This window comes from Xenopus tropicalis, chromosome 8 (assembly GCF_000004195.4).
Source record: "Xenopus tropicalis strain Nigerian chromosome 8, UCB_Xtro_10.0, whole genome shotgun sequence".
NCBI classification, from domain to species: domain Eukaryota; kingdom Metazoa; phylum Chordata; class Amphibia; order Anura; family Pipidae; genus Xenopus; species Xenopus tropicalis.
Window position 1 is genome coordinate 14,540,399 of NC_030684.2, and position 20,115 is coordinate 14,560,513.

General features: G+C 43.3%; 1 protein-coding gene and 1 long non-coding RNA gene across 2 annotated transcripts; both read left to right on the forward strand.

Moving 5' to 3' along the window:
• Positions 1-2,854: 2,854 nt before the first annotated feature.
• LOC116407037 lies at positions 2,855-4,234 on the forward strand. Its single transcript, XR_004220011.1, has 3 exons — positions 2,855-2,901; positions 3,931-3,966; positions 4,099-4,234. It is a non-coding gene; the product is annotated as an uncharacterized LOC116407037 (long non-coding RNA).
• Positions 4,235-8,289: 4,055 nt separating this feature from the next.
• LOC116406966 (serine/threonine-protein kinase mig-15-like) lies at positions 8,290-13,253 on the forward strand. The gene is made up of 12 exons (XM_031892189.1): positions 8,290-8,325; positions 8,512-8,601; positions 9,007-9,042; positions 9,240-9,305; positions 9,492-9,548; positions 9,864-9,983; positions 10,226-10,330; positions 10,433-10,523; positions 10,616-10,734; positions 11,414-11,468; positions 11,859-11,940; positions 12,639-13,253. Exons 2-12 carry the CDS (start codon positions 8,521-8,523, stop codon positions 12,928-12,930), a joined length of 1,104 nt encoding a protein of 367 aa, XP_031748049.1. The 5' UTR covers positions 8,290-8,325; positions 8,512-8,520; the 3' UTR covers positions 12,931-13,253.
• Positions 13,254-20,115: the final 6,862 nt, after the last annotated feature.

Sequence of the window (20,115 nt, forward strand, 5' to 3'; positions counted from 1 at the left end):
ATGAAGAGGCCAAGTAGATCTTGACCTTATATGTAGGGGCCAATTTGACAGCCTATGTCAGTCCCATACATGGCTAGCTTTGGCTGCTAAATACACAGCATTTCTACTCCCTAGAACATTTAGACCAGAGGGGTGGGCAAACTTTTGGCTAAGGGGCCAAAAGATGGGGCCGGGGGGTTGACAGACGGGCTGGGCCAGAGCGTTAGTCCAAGTCTCGCGCGAGAAGTCGGCAGGCAAGATTAAAAAAGACCAACGGGCCAGATTAAAAAGACCAACGGGACGGATGTGGCCCGCGGGCCGCAGTTTGCCCACCCCTGATTTAGCCACTGGTTCTGTTCCTTATACAGGTGGCACTTCTGCCATGGGATATAAGGTGAAAACATTGGGTGCTCCAAACTAGCAATTTGACTCCCACTGCACCCTCTAAAATTGTATGTGCTGGGGTGCCATTAGGCTATATTATCACTAATGTAAAATGCAGATAGCACCCCATACCTATATAGACACAAGGTCAGAGGTGCAGGTGTTCTGCCTGGTACAGGCCAGATACATGTACATTTGTTAGTATGTAAGCCAAAGGCAGATGTTGTATAAGGCCAGGGCCAGATTTCATTATAATGTGCCCCTAGTATACTGGGAAGGTGCTTCATAGTCTTTATTTGATTTTAAATGAAAACAAAATTAAAACTCATTAAACATTGTCCAATCCATCGCTGCCGATAAAACCATCCAGAAAATATATATTTCTCTAATTCCCAGGTCCTCAGTGATTCCAGTCCTAATACTACTTGCCTCACTGAGACCAGGGAGGGGATCAGGGAATACACACAGGAGAAGCGGAGTAAAACTGGAAAAGGATCATTCATGTTATCTCTGAAAGAATCGCACATATGTTCAGGAATAGCAGCGGTGTACAACTATCAGAAAGGAGCCCCAACCTTTCTTACTCGTGAGCCACAGTCACATGTAAAGAAGACATGCACATCGCACCCAATACACCTGCAAGTCAGTTAGGCTAGGCTGTGGGGGGCAATAGGGTACATGCAGGGGCCACACGTACAGGCAATGCTCTGGGTACACAATAAGCTATGTTGTACTGCCCATCTAAGGGCAAACAAAGCCATAAAAGCTCACTCGTCAAAAGGGTACACTTCCCTTTAAACAGCAGCGCCTGTCAGTGATGTCACTGGGATGGAGAGCTGCCTTCCACTAGGAAAGGTTCAAGTATCAAATTTCAAGCTTTCCTTGTCCATAATCAAATAACAAAGATGCATCATTACTGTAATGAAAGTGACAGTTGGTACAGTCCATGGTTGCCAATGGTAGTGAGAGGTAAGCGTGGCATCAACCTTTGCTTCCACTATTTACACAGTGGAGCAAAGAAATTGTGATGTCAAATGTGATGTCAATGTGATGTCAATGTGATGGGAGCTGCCTTCACTCTAGGAAAGTGACAGTTGGTACAGTCCCGTTGGTTGCCATTGCAGTTAGAGGTAAGCGTGCATCTCCTCTGAATAGATTTTTGCCTAAAAACCCTTATTTTAGCTAAAAAGAGGGGGCAATAGTTGGGTGACTCCCCCCCCCAGACTAGGGGATGTTGCTCCTGTCAACGATTTTAGTGAATTTGGAGAATTGTCCCCTAAAATGGGCTTTGCAGGCGCCTTTACTCCCAGCGCTGGTTGGGAGACACAGACCCAGGGTTGGGCAGTACTGACAGGCTGCTAAGAGTTTTGCCCCTCTGCCCCCGGGTATCTGCCCTGCCCTTATGTACCAGCCTTAATGTGTAACTGAATGTAAGGCAATAAATACCAATACGTTTCCCTATTACAGAATACTGAGTGTCAGTAAGCGTGAGATTTGGGGGAACACTTTGAATGGGGCCCCTGACCAATGTTGCACCTTAAAAGGGTAAATGCATTATCCGTGAAGCTGACTTGCCCTTTTTATTCCCGTCTCTATACAGATTGCTGCAGGAGCGACTCTTGCGACGGTGCTTATCCAGTTTTTTTGGATAGTTTTTTTTTCTGGCTTTCTCTCAATTCCATTTCCACCCTTAGTGAACGAGCCTAGAGGAGAGCCAGAACCTATTGAGGGGGCCCTTAGGGTTCCCCGGCCCTGGGCCGGCCGGCCCCCCCCGTTCCATCTGTTTTTTACCATCTCTGGAGCATCATATGAGAGGTAATGTAGCAAATCCAGTTTATGATTTCTCCTACAGCAAGTCTCCCCCCATCAAAATGAACTGTACATAGAAACACAGTACAGGTATAAGGACCTGTTATCCAGAATGCTCGGGACATGGGGTAGTCCGGATAAGGGATCCTTCTGTAATTTGGATCTCCATACCATAAGTCTGCTAAAAATCATTTAAATATTGAATAAACCAATAGGGCTTGTTCTGCCCCAATAAGGGGTAATTATATCTTAGTTGGGATCAAGTACAGGTACTGTTTTATTATTACAGAGAAAAGGGAAATCAGTTTTAAAATTCTGAATTATTTGACTAAAATAGAGTCTATGGGAGAAGGGATTTCCGTAATTCAGAGCTTTATGGATAATGGGATTCCGGATATGGGGTCCGATACCTGTACAGATAAAAGGAAATCATACCTGTATTGGGAAATGCTAAAGTGATGTTTTTCATTTTGTCTTCATAGAAACAACATGTTCAAGCGGCTGAAGTGCTGTTTCTCTTGCTTCGGCAAGGTAAGGGCTTCATCTCTTTCTGCTGTAACAGGACATATTTCATTCTGTGGGAAACTTCATGTGTCACTGAATACTCACTCCTCCATTTATTTCATTATAGTTTTCCTATTTGTGCTTTTATTTTCTCTGATAAAACTTTTTTCTTCATTACAGAGGAAACGAAAGCGGGCAGATGATCCAACCCCAGAATCTGCCATGGTAAGAACTGGGCAACATCATTTCCTAAACACCATTTTCCTACCTACTTGTGTTATCAAAGCCGTGTTATTTCCTTGCCTATAGATTTCTATGCACAATAACCTTGATGAGGCTACACTATGTACACAGGGACCCATTTACAGGTTAGGGACCCATTATCCAGAATGCTCAGGACCTAGGGTTTTCCAGATAAGGGGTCTTTCCGTAATTCGGATCTCATACCTAAAGTCGGCTAAAACATTATTTAAACAGTAATTAAACCCAATAGAATTGTTTTGCCTCCAATAAAGGGTAATTATATCTTAGTTGGGATCAAGTACAGGTACTGTTTTATTATTACAGAGAAAAGGGAATTATTTAACCATTAAATAAACCCAATAGGGCTGTTCTGCCCCAATAAGGGGTAATTATATCTTAGTTGGGATCAAGTACAGGTACTGTTTTATTATTACAGAGAAAAGGGAATCATTTAACCATTAAATAAACCCAATAGGGCTGTTCTGCCCCCAATAAGGGGTAATTATATCTTAGTTGGGATCAAGTACAAGGTTCTGTTTTATTATTACAGAGAAAAAGGAAATGATTTTTAAAAATGTGAATTATTCAATTAAAATGGTGTCTATGGGAGATGGCCTTTCCGTAATTCGGAAATGTCTGGATAATGAGTTTCCGGATAAGGGGTTGAATACCTGTACTAAGGTTTCCTGAGAAAAGCTTGCAATTATTTACGTTTTGTTTTTATTTTGTCTCGAAAAATTTAAGATAATTTAGAGTACTTTCTCTGAAAATTCGAGATTTTCTTTTTAAAAACCATAAACGTATAAAACTTTATATGACTTTTTTTGACTGGCAAAAAGTGCGCCAGGTTTAAGCTGGTACCATCATTTGGACCTGGCAACGCCGTTTGCCACGTGAGTAATAAATAATTCAATAATAAACACCAGTCCCTGAATATTACATATAACTGATTTTAACTTCTTTCTAAAAAGCTCAGTTAATTTGATAACTTGACTTTTATCTCTTTACCAGGAACAACCAGAAATCCCTGGCAAAAACACCTGCCAAGTAAGTAGTAAAAAATATACATGAAATGGTTTGGTTTTTGGAAGTTTAGTGAATTTGTATTGTACCGGGTCTTTTTTAGATACTAAACTACAGAGTTATAGTAAACTGATCAGGTAACGTTATTTCTCTTAGGAGGAGAAAAAAGAGCCAGACTTGAAGCCGGCCATAGAGAACTGCCGGGTAAGCGTAAGAGAGGGGAGGAGAGTTGGGGCAAATGAAAATCACCCTATATTTTATACAAGACTGTATATTAGCTTCTTTATTACAACGAGCACATTTTTCACTTACCTTTTCTTTAATCAGGAGACTCCAGAAATCCTGGACATGAAGATCTGTCAGGTAAGAAAAAATAATAGGGTCACAATAGAGAAAGACATTTTAAATTCACTTTGGGGGGGCAATTTGTTAGGCACCGACGACTTCAGCATTGGTGAGTCTGTCCCACCTCCTTATTATGCCCTGTGTTACACAGCAACATACTCCTTCTATTTCTTATATATTTATATCAAATAACACTTTCCCAAACTTTGCTTTACTTTCAGCCATGAGAATAATTTCTACAATCTTTTTTCTGTCTTAAACAGGATGAAGAAGTGATTGAGCAGGAGAGCCCCGACACCGGCCCCTGCCACTCACAGGTAAGCAGAAAATAACACATGAATGAACAAGATCCATTTTTATCATCTTCTCTGCTGATCTGAGGTTTTCTTTCATAACCAGGAACGCTTGAATGAATGTGGAGACCCTCCAATCAACACCTGCGAGGTACGGGGGCCAAAAGTTTGCAGGGGTCCCAATGTGTTTTTATTTAAGCTAAAGGGTTCATGAACAATAGGGGCAAATAAAAATCACCTTATATTTTATGTAAGACTGTATATTTGCTTCTTTATTACAATCTGCAACATCTTTCTCTTACCTTTTTTTTAATCAGGAGACTCCAGAAATCCTGAACATGAACATCTGTCAGGTAAGGATAAATAATAGGGTCACAATAGAGAAAGGCATTTTCGATTCACTTTGGGGGGGCAATTTATTAGGCACCGACGACTTCAGCGTTGGTGAGTCTGTCCCACCTCCTTATTATGCCCTGTGTTACACAGCAACATACACCTTCTATTTCTCATATATTTATATCAAATAAGACTTTCCCAAACTTTGCTTTACTTTCAGCCATGAGAATTTGTTTTACAATCTTTTTTTTCTGTCTTAAACAGGATGAAGAAGTGATTGGGCAGGAGAGCCCCGACACCGGCCCCTGCTACTCACAGGTAAGCAGAAAATAACACATGAATGAACAAGATGCATTTTTATCATCTTCTCTGCTGATCTGAGGTTTTCTTTCTTAACCAGGAACCCTTGGAAGAGCAGGAGGACCCTCCCATCAACACCTGCGAGGTACGGGGGCCTAAATATTTGCAGGGGTCCCAATGTGTTTTAATTTAAGCTAAAGGGTTCATGAACAATAGGGGCAAATAAAAATCACCTTATATTTTATGTAAGACTGTATCTTAGCTTCTTTATTACAATCTGCAACATCTTTCTCTTACCTTTTTTTAATCAGGAGACTCCAGAAATCCTGGACAGGGACATCTGTCAGGTAAGGAAAAATAATAGGGTCACAATAGAGAAAAACATTTTAGATTTACTTTGGGGGGGCAATTTGTTAGGCACCGACGACTTCCCAAACTTTTGCTTGGGAAAAGCTATAATGCACAAACTGATACCATTTATTAAATGTACTTGCATTTTACTGTCTTTTAACCAGGATTGTGAAGAACCAGCTGAGGCGAGCAGCTACAAGGTAATAACCAATGAGAGAAAAAAAGACACTGATCATAATTCATTATATAATTAAAGTAATTAAACAGATGTATTTGATCATATTCTCTACTGAATTGAGTTGATCTTATACAATGATGTTTTCTTCTTTAACTAGGAACCCTTGGAAAGCTGTGAGGAACCTCAGCTAGAGACGTTTGAGGTAAGCAGCAATGAATTGTATTTTGAATGATCATTTTGCCCTCAATATAATATTATAGCTTTTTAAACCTATTTGGGCCCCTACATCTCCCAAACTCCTATATAGGCCCCATTCCACCCATGCCTAAATGTTAGTTGTTTCTTAATAGAAAGGCCAGAGCCAAATGTAACAACCATCCACCCCACTACGTAGCTCTGATTTATGGGTAATGCAAATGTAGATGTTTGGGTGTTGCATTTCTTCTCTAATTGTGGGTACAGTTCATTTATTAACATATATTAACAATAGCAAAAGATATTTTAAAAGAATATCAAATGCAAATTCACTTTGGGGAGGCAATTTGTTGACTTCAGCGTTGGTGAGTCTGTCCCACCTCCTTATTATGCCCTGTGTTACACAGCAACATACACCTTCTATTTCTCATATATTTATATCAAATAACACTTTTACACACTTTGCTTTACTTTTAGCCATAAAAATTTGTTTTACAATATTTTTCTGTTTTAAACAGGAGGAAGACGTGACTGGGCAGGAGAGCCCCGACACCGGCCCCTGCCACTCACAGGTAAGCAGAAAACAACACATGAATAAAAAAAAATGCATTTTTATCATCTTCTCTGCTGATCTGAGGTTTTCCTTCTTAACCAGGAACCCTTGGAAGAGAGTGGAGACCCTCCAATCAACACCTGTGAGGTACGGGGGCCAAAAAGTTTGCAGGGGTCCCAATGTGTTTTAATTTGAGCTACAGGGTTCATGAACAAAATCTGTAAAGGATAATAATCATATTTACCTAACAGGGAACCTTATCTACTAACATAGTGTAACTGAGGCTAACTTGCCCAAATGCAGTTGCCCATACCAACCAGTCAGCATCTGTTACTTAGCGGTCTTCTATCTTGTATAAATTAGAAAATGAAAAGAATATGATTGGCTCCTATGATTGCATCCACTCATACAATGTAACTCATAGGCTACTGCCGGGGAGGGGAGAGTAGGGGCAAATAAAAATCACCCTATATTTTATACAAGACTGTATATTAGCTTCTTTATTACAACGTGGAACATCTTTCTCTTACCTTTTCTTTATTAAGGAGACTCCAGAAATCCTGGAACCGGACATCTGCCAGGTAAGAAAAAATAATAGGGTCACAATAGAGATAGACATTTTAGATTCACTTTAGGGGGGCAATTTGTGAACACGGGCTGGGAGTCCGACCCCATGTCCCTAAATACTTGATGTGCCAGCGCCCCGAGCCATTGCGCTGCCTTGGGTTTAGGCAAACAGAGTGGATTTTGGTGGGAAACTCCTGAGTATAGCTCCAGCCAACACAATGGCTCCAGGTGCAGGCAATAAGCTTTTTGGGGTACAGGGGGAAGATATTCAGCCTGAGTTTAAGCTCAGGCCGAGAATCCACCACATCTGCCATTCCCCCTATACAAGTAAATAAGCACCACTGTGTCGGGCTCATTTACAGCCTCAAGTTGTGGTTGAGCAAAAAATGGTGCAGTTAATGCACAAACTGATACCATTTATTAAATATTCTTGCATTTTTCTGTCTTTTAACCAGGATTGTGAAGAACAAGCTGAGGCGAGCAGCTACAAGGTAATAACCAATGAGAGAAAAAAGACACTGATCATAATTCATTATATAATTAAATTAATTGAACAGATTTATTTGATCATATTCTCTACTGAAGTGAGTTGATCTTATACAATGATGTTTTCTTCTTTAACTAGGAACCCTTGGAAAGCTGTGAGGAACCTCAGCTAGAGACCATTGAGGTAAGCAGCAATGAATTAAATACCAAACAAAAAAAGCCACTTTGAGTTGGCAATTTAAGCCCCTCAGACTAACACTAACATTGGGGGGGTTAGGTTCTGCAGAGTTTGCAGCCACCAATCAAATGCACAAGTAAGGGAGCAGGGAGCCACTGGGGCTCTGTACTTACTTTTTTGGGGTACAGGGGGAAGATATTCAGCCTGAGTTTAAGCTCAGGCCGAGAATCCACCACATCTGCCATTCACCCTATACAAGTAAATAAGCACCACTGTGTCGGGCTCATTTACAGCCTCAAGTTGTGGTTGAGCAAAAAATGGTGCAGTTATTGCTTAAACTGATACCATTTATTAAATATTCTTGCATTTTTCTGTCTTTTAACCAGGATTGTGAAGAACCAGCTGAGGCGAGCAGCTACAAGGTAATAACCAATGAGAAGAAAAAGACACTGATCATAATTCATTATATAATTAAAGTAATTGAACAGATTTATTTGATCATATTCTCTACTGAAGTGAGTTGATCTTATACAATGATGTTTTCTTCTTTAACTAGGAACCCTTGGAAAGCTGTGAGGAACCTCAGCTAGCGACCACTGAGGTAAGCAGCAATGAATTAAATAGCAATTTAAATGGCAATTTAAGCCCCCTCTGACTAACACTTACATTGGGCGGGGTTAGGTTCTGCAGAGTTTGCAGCCACCAATCAAATGCACAAGTAAGGGAGCAGGGAGCCACTGGGGCTCTGTTCTTACTAATGTTGTAAAACTGTATTTATATTTCCCAGGAGTCACCGATGGAAACTGGCCCCGACACCGGCCAAACAGAGAGCTCAGCAACGAAACTGAGCGAGGAGGAGGTGAAGGAGATTGAGGAGGTTTGAGCTGAATTTAATATTTTTTCTCTCAATATATCATTAAACCATTTTAAACCTATTCGGGCCCCCTATCCCACCACATCATACAAACTCTTATGTAAGTCCCATTCCACTCTTACCTGAATGTCAAATGCACAAGTGCTCAGTGGGGCAGTTGGTCACCACTTTTTGCCTCCGTTACAGCCTCTCAGACCTTCCACATCTCTCATTGCCCTTCTAGAAAATGCAGACTAAAGCCAAGATCCAGGCTTCACTATACATAGTCCTGCAATCAGAGGATTTTTTCTCCGTTAGCTGGGGATTTATTTTAAGAATGAATGAATCCTTTCCTTGTTCTACAAAATACAATGTTAGCAGTTCCGCAAAATGAGTTGCTCTGATTAAACCCTTTTTTCTCTTCCTCAGGAGGATAACATCACCCCACTCTCGGAGAAATACCCAGTAAGTAGCTGTAAAGCTGTATTTTGCCACAACATTCACAGTTTGGCTTCCATTTTCCAGCCCCCAGCCTTCCACCCTCTGTTTCACCCAAGTTCCTCCTATACCTTCTGTGCTTCTCACATGTTACAAAGGTTATTTGTCCAGCTGAATAATATTAGTTTGATTATCACATTATTAAATACAATGTTATTTTTCAGGAGCCCGGGAGGTATTTGAAGCTAGGGGAGCCAATCGGGCAGGACCCCAACGGAGTCGTCTACATTGTAAGATATTTTATTCAGTGTTAAAATGAGTCACTTTGTGTCATGCTTTTGGGTAATTCTGTCCATTGGTTGTGCTCTCTACAGCTTTGTTCTTTCCATATTTACATGCTACTGTATAGCTTTTTGCTTTCCCATAGCGTTCCGTTAGTAATGATCACTGAGCTTCTTTCCCTACTTTTGTAACAGGGATGGCACCAAAGAAAACAACGGGAAGTGGCCATAATTATAATTCAACATCAGAAGGTAATGTGTCTTCATGATTACTCTAATTAGATACTAATTAGTCTTTTGTTATACCTACATTATGGTTATCAGTAGAAAGAGAACTTGCTAACCAAATACAGTCAGTGAAATACCCTGGCCCCTAATAACTATGTAACAGTAAAATAACAAATGCAGTTTGATATAAAAGAACACAAGGGGTCTCGGTCATATTATACAATACTCAAGTAGGGATATTACAAAGCTGTCATTTTTCATAACGACAAGTTAGGTTGGGGTGTTTGAAACTGTTATTGTATCCATTTTATTTACCTTGTTTCTTTTGTTTGAAACTAGAAGCAACAGGAGATCGAAAAAGAAGTCGGAATCCTTCAAATCGTATCTGGCCACCGGAACATCGTCGACTTCTATGGGGCCTTTTATCATAAGGCCTCATCGAAACATGGAGGACTATGGGTAAGGAAGTTTTGATTCAGAGAGGTTACACATTTATGCAGCAAACATGCCAATTGTAACTGATCTAATACACAAGCTAGCATTTTGGATCCATACATGATCCAGTTTGGTAAGAAAGAGTCAGATTTAGCTGATACTGCAGTCCCCCCAAGACTTAAAGCCACAAAGCCTTTTCCTCGGGTTCCCAATAAAATTGTAGGTAACTAAAATAGTTGGCCAAATATTCTTTCTTTTTCTTCTAGATTGCTACAGAGCTTTGTACCGGTGCGACTGTAGAAGAGCTAATTGCCACCAAAAGGACCTTAGGCGAAAGATGGATCGCCTATATTTGCAAGAATGTGATAACGGTAGGTCACCTGTTAAACTCCTTCCTGCTATTCTGCATATTTCTAATTAATCAAAGAGTACAAAATATTTATATACTTACTTTTGCTTTCTTGATTTCTCAGGGCCTTAACCATCTGGAAGAGAAGAATATAATCCATCACGACATCAAGCCCGAACACATTGTCATCTCCTCATCCGGAGAGGTGAAGATCGGTAAGCGACACAAGGATATTTTTTTCTCCGTGGTGTTTACTGCTGGCTTGTATTTCTAACTAAATATTCCTGCTTTTGTCATACAATTTTAGGCGAGTTTTGCTTTGCGACCATCGGAGGAAGGAGCGCCAGCACTTCGGGGACCATGGCATACATGGCTCCGGAAGTACTGGCTCATTTTGCCCAAAACAGCGGCGAATATGACCATAAGGTATTGTCATGTCTTCTCTCTTTTTAGCTTAGAGTTAGGGGCATATTTAGCAAAATGTGAGATTACACAGAAAAACTCACTTTCTATTCATTCCTATGGGATTTTTAGAAGCCAATTTATCAATGAATGAAAGTTAGAACTCACCATTTGATAAATACACTTCTAAAAATCCCATAGAAAGGAATAGAACGTGGGCGAGTTTTTATATATTAAGCTTTAAACTATGTCACTTACACAGGGTGAACTGCATGTAAATGTTCCACTCGCTTTACTTACCCCTCTCATAACAGAGAATCCAGAGCCGTAATGTGGTTTCTGTGATACGAGAATCTGAAATGAGAGAGTGAAATGCATTTTAAGTGCAGGACACAAGAATAATAGAAACCAACTCCATTAGACTGCTTATGCTTTATGGGGATGTCACACTCCATGTAACACTCAAGACTCTCAGTTTGGGGTATTTGGGGACATTTTCTAGACATAAAAGTCACAGCAATTCACTACTGGATTATAGGCTTCTAATGGATTTGTTATTGTGCAAGCCAAATAGAATCACTATCAGGGTGTGGGTGGATAGGTATCAGAAGTATCCAAATCATCTGCAACTGCAATTATTTTCATGTACTCTGTGTATAATCTTCTCTAATACTCGTCTTTTCCCCCATATTGTAATATCCAGGCTGACATCTGGTCACTAGGGATTGCAGCCATTCAAATGGCGGAAGGACATCTCCGTAAGTAAACCCTAGAGTGTGTGTGTGTGTGTGTGTACTGTACTGCATGTAGAACTGTTAGTAGAATGGGCAGGGGGCATTTATGTGTCACGCCGTAACATAGAGTATTATTAAATATAAAAATCAAAGGGGGTGATATACTAGCATTTTAATTTGCTGTGTTTCCATAATACACAATTTTTTGAGGTAAAGAAACTGGAATTTTTTCAGAATTTGACTTTTCAAACTTGAAAATGTACCCATTTAATAAGAATTTAAAACAGAAATGTAAATTGGTAACTAAAACCTGGCAAGTACCTTTCTAGTGTAAAAATGTCAATTTAAGTAAATCGCCCCCAAATGTTGTATTCATCAGTCATCATGTTTTTGTGTTGTATCTTTACATCCCAGCATTCAGAAGACTTCCCAAGCAGAAGCTGATCCAGCGAATAACAACTGGTCCAGTTCCATCATTACCATCAAGGGGCAATTGGTGAGTCCCTTTCACTAGAATAGCAAAAGGCAGCAAGAGGGTAGAATAGGCAGTTAGGTGGGGAGGGTGGGGAAATGGAAAGCGTGTAAGAAGGTGTGTGAATGAGTCAGGAAAGGTGGAGAAATGGGCAAGGTAGACTTTATGGTGAGGGGGACATTGGGATATGACATAAAGTAAGGATGGGGAAGGGATAAATGGGAAATAAGTGAGGGCAGGTAAATGCTGTGAGATGCCATAGGCAGTGGCTATTTATTGGGCTGGGGGGCTGTTTGGCCTCTGTGGATATGAAATGCCAGGGCCTATTTTGTATCCCAGTCCGGGCTGAAATAAGGGTGAAGGTGATGCGTAATATGTGTAGCTCTATGCGCAAACGCAGACTCTCGTGCTGAGCTTGAGCTCTTGGGGCCGGTATCTGGCAGCCAATACAAGCCGGGCTAAGATATAGGCAAAACCAGAGAGACAGTAATTTGGTCACAGGTAAATGTACCCTTATAATTCAGGGTTCATAAGTAAGTGCAATAGCCCCCCATTTCAGGCAGAGCAGTGGAACCCTTAGAAGGGAAGGGGCTCACCCCCTATTGCTGCCTGTGCTGTGATTGGGTTGGGTACAGAGCGGCAGGATCAGGGAGTCGTCACACTGTGAACTCTGGGAAATGTAACACAAACAATTATCATTTTACCACCGTTTTTTTTTCCAGGAGTGACGAGTTCCGCTTCTTCATCAGCGAGTGCCTGCAGAGAGACCCAGGCAGGAGACCATCTGCAAGGCAGCTCCTCACGCACCCTTTCATTGCCGAGCTCCGGGGTGAAAGGGGGGTGCAGAGGAATATCGCCCAACACCTGCACAGAGGTAGGGGAACTGCTCATTCTCATTATAGTTCATGTGATGCACAGACTGTAATCATTTACTGTTCCCATTCCTACAATATTCTCCTGCTTTCCTACATACAATATCATTCTATAACTAAAGCCACCAAGAATAAAGACTAAGATTGGATTAGGGCAGAGCTCACTAAACTGGGCTAAATCTACAGGAGAGACAAACATCTGAGAGGGGAGAACATGTTATTATTAGACAGTTGTAGTTGGCCTTTAAATTAGCAGCAAAAGGGAACGTGATATAAAACATGCATATAAATGCAAAGAGTAACAAGGAACAAATTGCAGAATTATTATATACTCACCTACTCCATGGATAACACTGAACAATCTCTCCTTAGGAACGAGGCACTGAAACGAGAACAACGAGGCAGCCATCGGGGGAGGGTCGGGGGCATAAATAGGGGGCCTAATTACCATCCTTGGGCCCCCACAAACATCTTTAACATCGTGGTCCCGATGGCAGCCCTCCATGTTCTCTTCATCAGGGAAACAGCATCTTCTAATATCTAGTAGAATTAAGTCTAAAACAACTGGACTTTTCTGAGTTTTTCTTGAAAACGTTTCACCACTCATCCGAGTGGCTTCTTCAGTTCAAATGACTGGTAGGGAATTCCCCGGTATTTAAACTCTTGATGGTAGTAGAGTCACAGACATCCAATCACAATGGTTCCATTGAACTTGTTCAGTTAGGTGTTAGCTGAAACTGACAGGTGTAAGAAGGTATGATCCAATCACAATGGTACCAAGATTCTCATTGATGAAGGTGTTAATCCTTCAAAGTACATGACTGGAAGTGTGAACTGTTGTGAAACTGCCGGGGTAAGGATGTCAACGCGCCATTGTATGTTGGTGACAAGCGGTGTCTCAGGCCCCCTCCTCTGTTCAGGGATGGTTTTTCCAGGTTGGCATAAATGGCCTCTTTCACACCTCTTTCAAACCATCTGTCCTCTCGGTCCAAAATATGCACGTTACTGTCCTCAAAAGAGTGACCTTTTTCTTTGAGGTGTAGATAGACCGCTGAGTCTTGTCCTGAGGAGTTTGCCCGCCTATGTTGGGCCATTCTCTTACAGAGAGGTTGTTTTGTCTCCCCAATGTATAAGTCTGAGCACTCTTCACTACACTGGACAGCATAGACCACATTACTTTTCATGTGCTTGGGTGTTGGGTCTTTCGGGTGCACCAGCTTCTGTCTCAGGGTGTTGCTGGGTTTGAAAAACACAGGAATGCGATGTTTGTTGAAAATTCTCCTAAGTTTTTCTGATGTTCCAGCAACATATGGAATGACTATGTTGTTTCGCCTGCTGTGTTCCTCCCTTCTGTTTGTAGGTCTGGTCTTTCTGTTGGTCTTTGATTTGGTTTTGATGAAGGCCCAGTCTGGGTACCCACAAGTTTTCAGAGCTCCTTTTAGATGTTTATATTCTTTCTCCTTGGCCTCTGCATTGGATGCCACAGTTTCAGCCCGATGATGTAGAGTCCTAATTACACCCAGTTTATGTTCCAAAGGGTGGTGGGAATCACCACCCACACAGACCAGTACTTGCTGTTTGATTCCCACCACCCTTTGGAACATAAACTGGGTGTAATTAGGACTCTACATCATCGGGCTGAAACTGTGGCATCCAATGCAGAGGCCAAGGAGAAAGAATATAAACATCTAAAAGGAGCTCTGAAAACTTGTGGGTACCCAGACTGGGCCTTCATCAAAACCAAATCAAAGACCAACAGAAAGACCAGACCTACAAACAGAAGGGAGGAACACAGCAGGCGAAACAACATAGTCATTCCATATGTTGCTGGAACATCAGAAAAACTTAGGAGAATTTTCAACAAACATCGCATTCCTGTGTTTTTCAAACCCAGCAACACCCTGAGACAGAAGCTGGTGCACCCGAAAGACCCAACACCCAAGCACATGAAAAGTAATGTGGTCTATGCTGTCCAGTGTAGTGAAGAGTGCTCAGACTTATACATTGGGGAGACAAAACAACCTCTCTGTAAGAGAATGGCCCAACATAGGCGGGCAAACTCCTCAGGACAAGACTCAGCGGTCTATCTACACCTCAAAGAAAAAGGTCACTCTTTTGAGGACAGTAACGTGCATATTTTGGACCGAGAGGACAGATGGTTTGAAAGAGGTGTGAAAGAGGCCATTTATGCCAACCTGGAAAAACCATCCCTGAACAGAGGAGGGGGCCTGAGACACCGCTTGTCACCAACATACAATGGCGCGTTGACATCCTTACCCCGGCAGTTTCACAACAGTTCACACTTCCAGTCATGTACTTTGAAGGATTAACACCTTCATCAATGAGAATCTTGGTACCATTGTGATTGGATCATACCTTCTTACACCTGTCAGTTTCAGCTAACACCTAACTGAACAAGTTCAATGGAACCATTGTGATTGGATGTCTGTGACTCTACTACCATCAAGAGTTTAAATACCGGGGAATTCCCTACCAGTCATTTGAACTGAAGAAGCCACTCGGATGAGTGGTGAAACGTTTTCAAGAAAAACTCAGAAAAGTCCAGTTGTTTTAGACTTAATTCTACTAGATACTGTATATCATGACCTGGATGAATGAGAATCTTCATAGACAGCATCTTCTAACAACTGCACATGTAAGTTATCGTCTTGTGGGTTAGGGTGGGATGTGGGTTATGGTATTGCGAGTAAGGAGTGGGTTAATGTTGTGGGTGGGATGGGTATGTATGCGGTAGGAGTGGGTATGTTGGGTTAGGGTGGATGGGTATGGTTGCGGGTAAGGAGTGGGTTAGTGTTTGTGGGTGAGGGTGGGATGTGGGTAATGGTATTGCGGGTCAGGAGTGGGCTAGTGTTTGTGGGTGAGGGTGGGATGTGGGTTATGGTATTGCGGGTCAGGAGTGGGTTAGTGTTTGTGGGTTATAGTGGGATGTGGGTTATGGTATTGCGGGTCAGGAGTGGGTTAATGTTTGTGGGTTAGGGTGGGATGTGGGTTATGGTATTGCGGGTCAGGAGTGGGTTAATGTTTGTGGGTTAGGGTGGGATGTGGGTTATGGTATTGCGGGTAAGGAGTGGGTTTGTGTTTGTGGGTTACAGTGGGATGTGGGTTATGGTATTGCGGGACAGGAGTGTGGTTAGTGTTTGTGGGTTACAGTGGGATGTGGGTTAGGGTATTGTGGGACAGGAGTGGGTTAGTGTTTGGGGGTTACAGTGGGATGTGGGTTATGGAATTGCGGGTCATAGTCACAGTAAAGGAACAAATTGCAGAATTATTATATACTCACCTACTCCATGGATAACACTGAACAATCTCTCCTTAGGAACGAAGCACTGAAACATCAACAACGAGGCAGCCATCGGGGGAGGGTCGGGGGCATAAATAGGGGGCCTAATTACCATCCTTGGGCCCCCACAAACATCTTTAACATCGTGGTCCCGATGGCAGCCCTCCATGTTCTCTTCATCACGGATATCAGAATCTTCTAACAACTGCAGGAGTGGGTTAATGTCTTGTGGGTTAGGGTGGGATGTGGGTTATAATATTTGGGGTCAGGAGTGGGTTAATGTTTGTGGGTTACAGTGGGATGTGGGTTATGGTATTGCGGGACAGGAGTGGGTTAATGTTTGTGGGTTACAGTGGGATGTGGGTTATGGTATTGCGGGACAGGAGTGGGTTAATGTTTGTGGGTTACAGTGGGATGTGGGTTAGGGTATTGCGGGACAGGAGTGGGTTAGTGTTTGTGGGTTACAGTGGGATGTGGGTTATGGTATTGCGGGACAGGAGTGGGTTAATGTCTTGTGGGTTACAGTGGGATGTGGGTTATGGTATTGCGGGACAGGAGTGGGTTAGTGTTTGTGGGTTACAGTGGGATGTGGGTTATGGTATTGCGGGACAGGAGTGGGTTAGTGTTTGTGGGTTACAGTGGGATGTGGGTTAGGGTATTGCGGGACAGGAGTGGGTTAGTGTTTGTGGGTTACAGTGGGATGTGGGTTAGGGTATTATGGGTCAGGAGTGGGTTAATGTCATGTGGGTTAGGGTGGGATGTGGGTTATGGTATTGCGGGTCAGGAGTGGGTTAGTGTTTGTGGGTTAGGGTGGGATGTGGGTTATGGTATTGTGGGATCAGGAGTGGGTTAATATATATATATTTTTTTTATAACAATTCTTTTATTGAGTGTAAATGTACATAGTTTGCAGTATATTGTTTCCATTGTCATTTACTTGTTGTACAGAAAGTAAATAAAGTAAATAACAACATAACAATAATAACATTGCAGTGCCTTCTTTGCAGATACCGATGCTATTTGCCATTCAAGCTGTGTTTCTGGTTACTAGCCTGCCCTTCAGGGCCTTAGTGAGATATTGGGGTTACACTGTTACCTTGTGTCTGGGTGTGTAGGTTATTCAAGGGGGGGATATGGGGGGTACCTCCCTGACCTGCATATCTTAGGGGGGTTCTGCGTCTATCCATGGTGACCATATTTTATCAAATTTTTGAGGGCACCCTCTCCTTATGTACGTTAGCTTGTATAGGGGTATAGCTTTGTTGATCATGGATTCCCATGCTGCTACTCTAGGGCCATTGAGTGGGTTAATATTTTGTGGGTGAGGGTGGGATGTGGGTTATGGTATTGCGGGACAGGAGTGGATTAGTGTTTGTGGGTTACAGTGGGATGTGGGTTATGGTATTGCGGGAAAGGAGTGGGTTAATGTTTGTGGGTTACAGTGGGATGTGGGTTAGGGTATTGCGGGACAGGAGTGGGTTAGTGTTTGTGGGTTACAGTGGGATGTGAGTTAGGGTATTGTGGATCAGGAGTGGGTTACAGTGGGATGTGGGATATGGTATTGCGGGTAAGGAAATGGGTTAATGTTTGTGGGTTACAGTGGGATGTGGGTTATGGTATTGCGGGACAGGAGTGGGTTAGTGTTTGTGGGTTACAGTGGGATGTGGGTTATGGTATTGCGGGACAGGAGTGGGTTAGTGTTTGTGGGTTACAGTGGGATGTGGGTTAGGGTATTATGGGTCAGGAGTGGGTTAATGTCATGTGGGTTAGGGTGGGATGTGGGTTATGGTATTGCGGGTCAGGAGTGGATTAGTGTTTGTGGGTTACAGTGGGATGTGGGTTAGGGTATTGCGGGTCAGAAGTGGGTTAGTGTTTGTGGGTTACAGTGGGATGTGGGTTAGGGTATTGCGGGACAGGAGTGGGTTAGTGTTTGTGGGTTACAGTGGGATGTGGGTTAGGGTATTACGGGACAGCAGTGGGTTAGTGTTTGTGGGTTAGGGTATTGCGGGACAGCAGTGGGTTAGTGTTTGTGGGTTACAGTGGGATGTGGGTTATGGTATTGCGGGACAGCAGTGGGTTAGTGTTTGTGGGTTACAGTGGGATGTGGGTTAGGGTATTGCGGGACAGCAGTGGGTTAGTGTTTGTGGGTTACAGTGGGATGTGGGTTATGGTATTGCGGGACAGCAGTGGGTTAGTGTTTGTGGGTTACAGTGGGATGTGGGTTAGGGTATTGCGGGACAGCAGTGGGTTAGTGTTTGTGGGTTACAGTGGGATGTGGGTTAGGGTATTGCGGGACAGCAGTGGGTTAGTGTTTGTGGGTTACAGTGGGATGTGGGTTAGGGTATTGCGGGACAGGAGTGGGTTAGTGTTTGTGGGTTACAGTGGGATGTGGGTTAGGGTATTGCGGGACAGCAGTGGGTTAGTGTTTGTGGGTTACAGTGGGATGTGGGTTAGGGTATTGCGGGACAGCAGTGGGTTAGTGTTTGTGGGTTACAGTGGGATGTGGGTTAGGTATTGCGGGACAGCAGTGGGTTAGTGTTTGTGGGTTACAGTGGGATGTGGGTTAGGGTATTGCGGGACAGGAGTGGGTTAGTGTTTGTGGGTTACAGTGGGATGTGGGTTAGGGTATTGCGGGACAGGAGTGGGTTAGTGTTTGTGGGTTACAGTGGGATGTGGGTTAGGGTATTGCGGGACAGGAGTGGGTTAGTGTTTGTGGGTTACAGTGGGATGTGGGTTAGGGTATTGCGGGACAGCAGTGGGTTAGTGTTTGTGGGTTACAGTGGGATGTGGGTTATGGTATTGCGGGACAGGAGTGGGTTAGTGTTTGTGGGTTACAGTGGGATGTGGGTTAGGGTATTGCGGGTAAGAGTGGGTTAGTGTTTGTGGGTTACAGTGGGATGTGGGTTAGGGTATTGCGGGACAGCAGTGGGTTAGTGTTTGTGGGTTACAGTGGGATGTGGGTTAGGGTATTGCGGGACAGCAGTGGGTTAGTGTTTGTGGGTTACAGTGGGATGTGGGTTAGGGTATTGCGGGACAGGAGTGGGTTAGTGTTTGTGGGTTACAGTGGGATGTGGGTTATGGTATTGCGGGACACAGTGGGTTGCAGTATTTGTGGGTTACAGTGGGGGGAGGGTTAGGGGCCTAATTACCATCCTTGGGACAAACATCTTCATCGTGGTCCCGATGGCAGCCCTCCATGTTCTCTTCATCACGGATATTGCAGGAGTGGGTTAGTGTTTGTGGGTTACAGTGGGATGTGGGTTATAGTATTTGGGACAGGAGTGGGTTAGTGTTTGTGGGTTACAGTGGGATGTGGGTTAGGGTATTGCGGGACAGGAGTGGGTTAGTGTTTGTGGGTTACAGTGGGATGTGGGTTATGGTATTGCGGGACAGCAGTGGGTTAGTGTTTGTGGGTTACAGTGGGATGTGGGTTATGGTATTGCGGGACAGCAGTGGGTTAGTGTTTGTGGGTTACAGTGGGATGTGGGTTAGGGTATTGCGGGACAGCAGTGGGTTAGTGTTTGTGGGTTACAGTGGGATGTGGGTTATGGTATTGCGGGACAGCAGTGGGTTAGTGTTTGTGGGTTACAGTGGGATGTGGGTTAGGGTATTGCGGGACAGCAGTGGGTTAGTGTTTGTGGTTACAGTGGGATGTGGGTTAGGGTATTGCGGGACAGCAGTGGGTTAGTGTTTGTGGGTTACAGTGGGATGTGGGTTAGGGTATTGCGGGACAGCAGTGGGTTAGTGTTTGTGGGTTACAGTGGGATGTGGGTTAGGGTATTGCGGGACAGCAGTGGGTTAGTGTTTGTGGGTTACAGTGGGATGTGGGTTAGGGTATTGCGGGACAGCAGTGGGTTAGTGTTTGTGGGTTACAGTGGGATGTGGGTTAGGGTATTGCGGGACAGCAGTGGGTTAGTGTTTGTGGGTTACAGTGGGATGTGGGTTAGGGTATTGCGGGACAGCAGTGGGTTAGTGTTTGTGGGTTACAGTGGGATGTGGGTTAGGGTATTGCGGGACAGCAGTGGG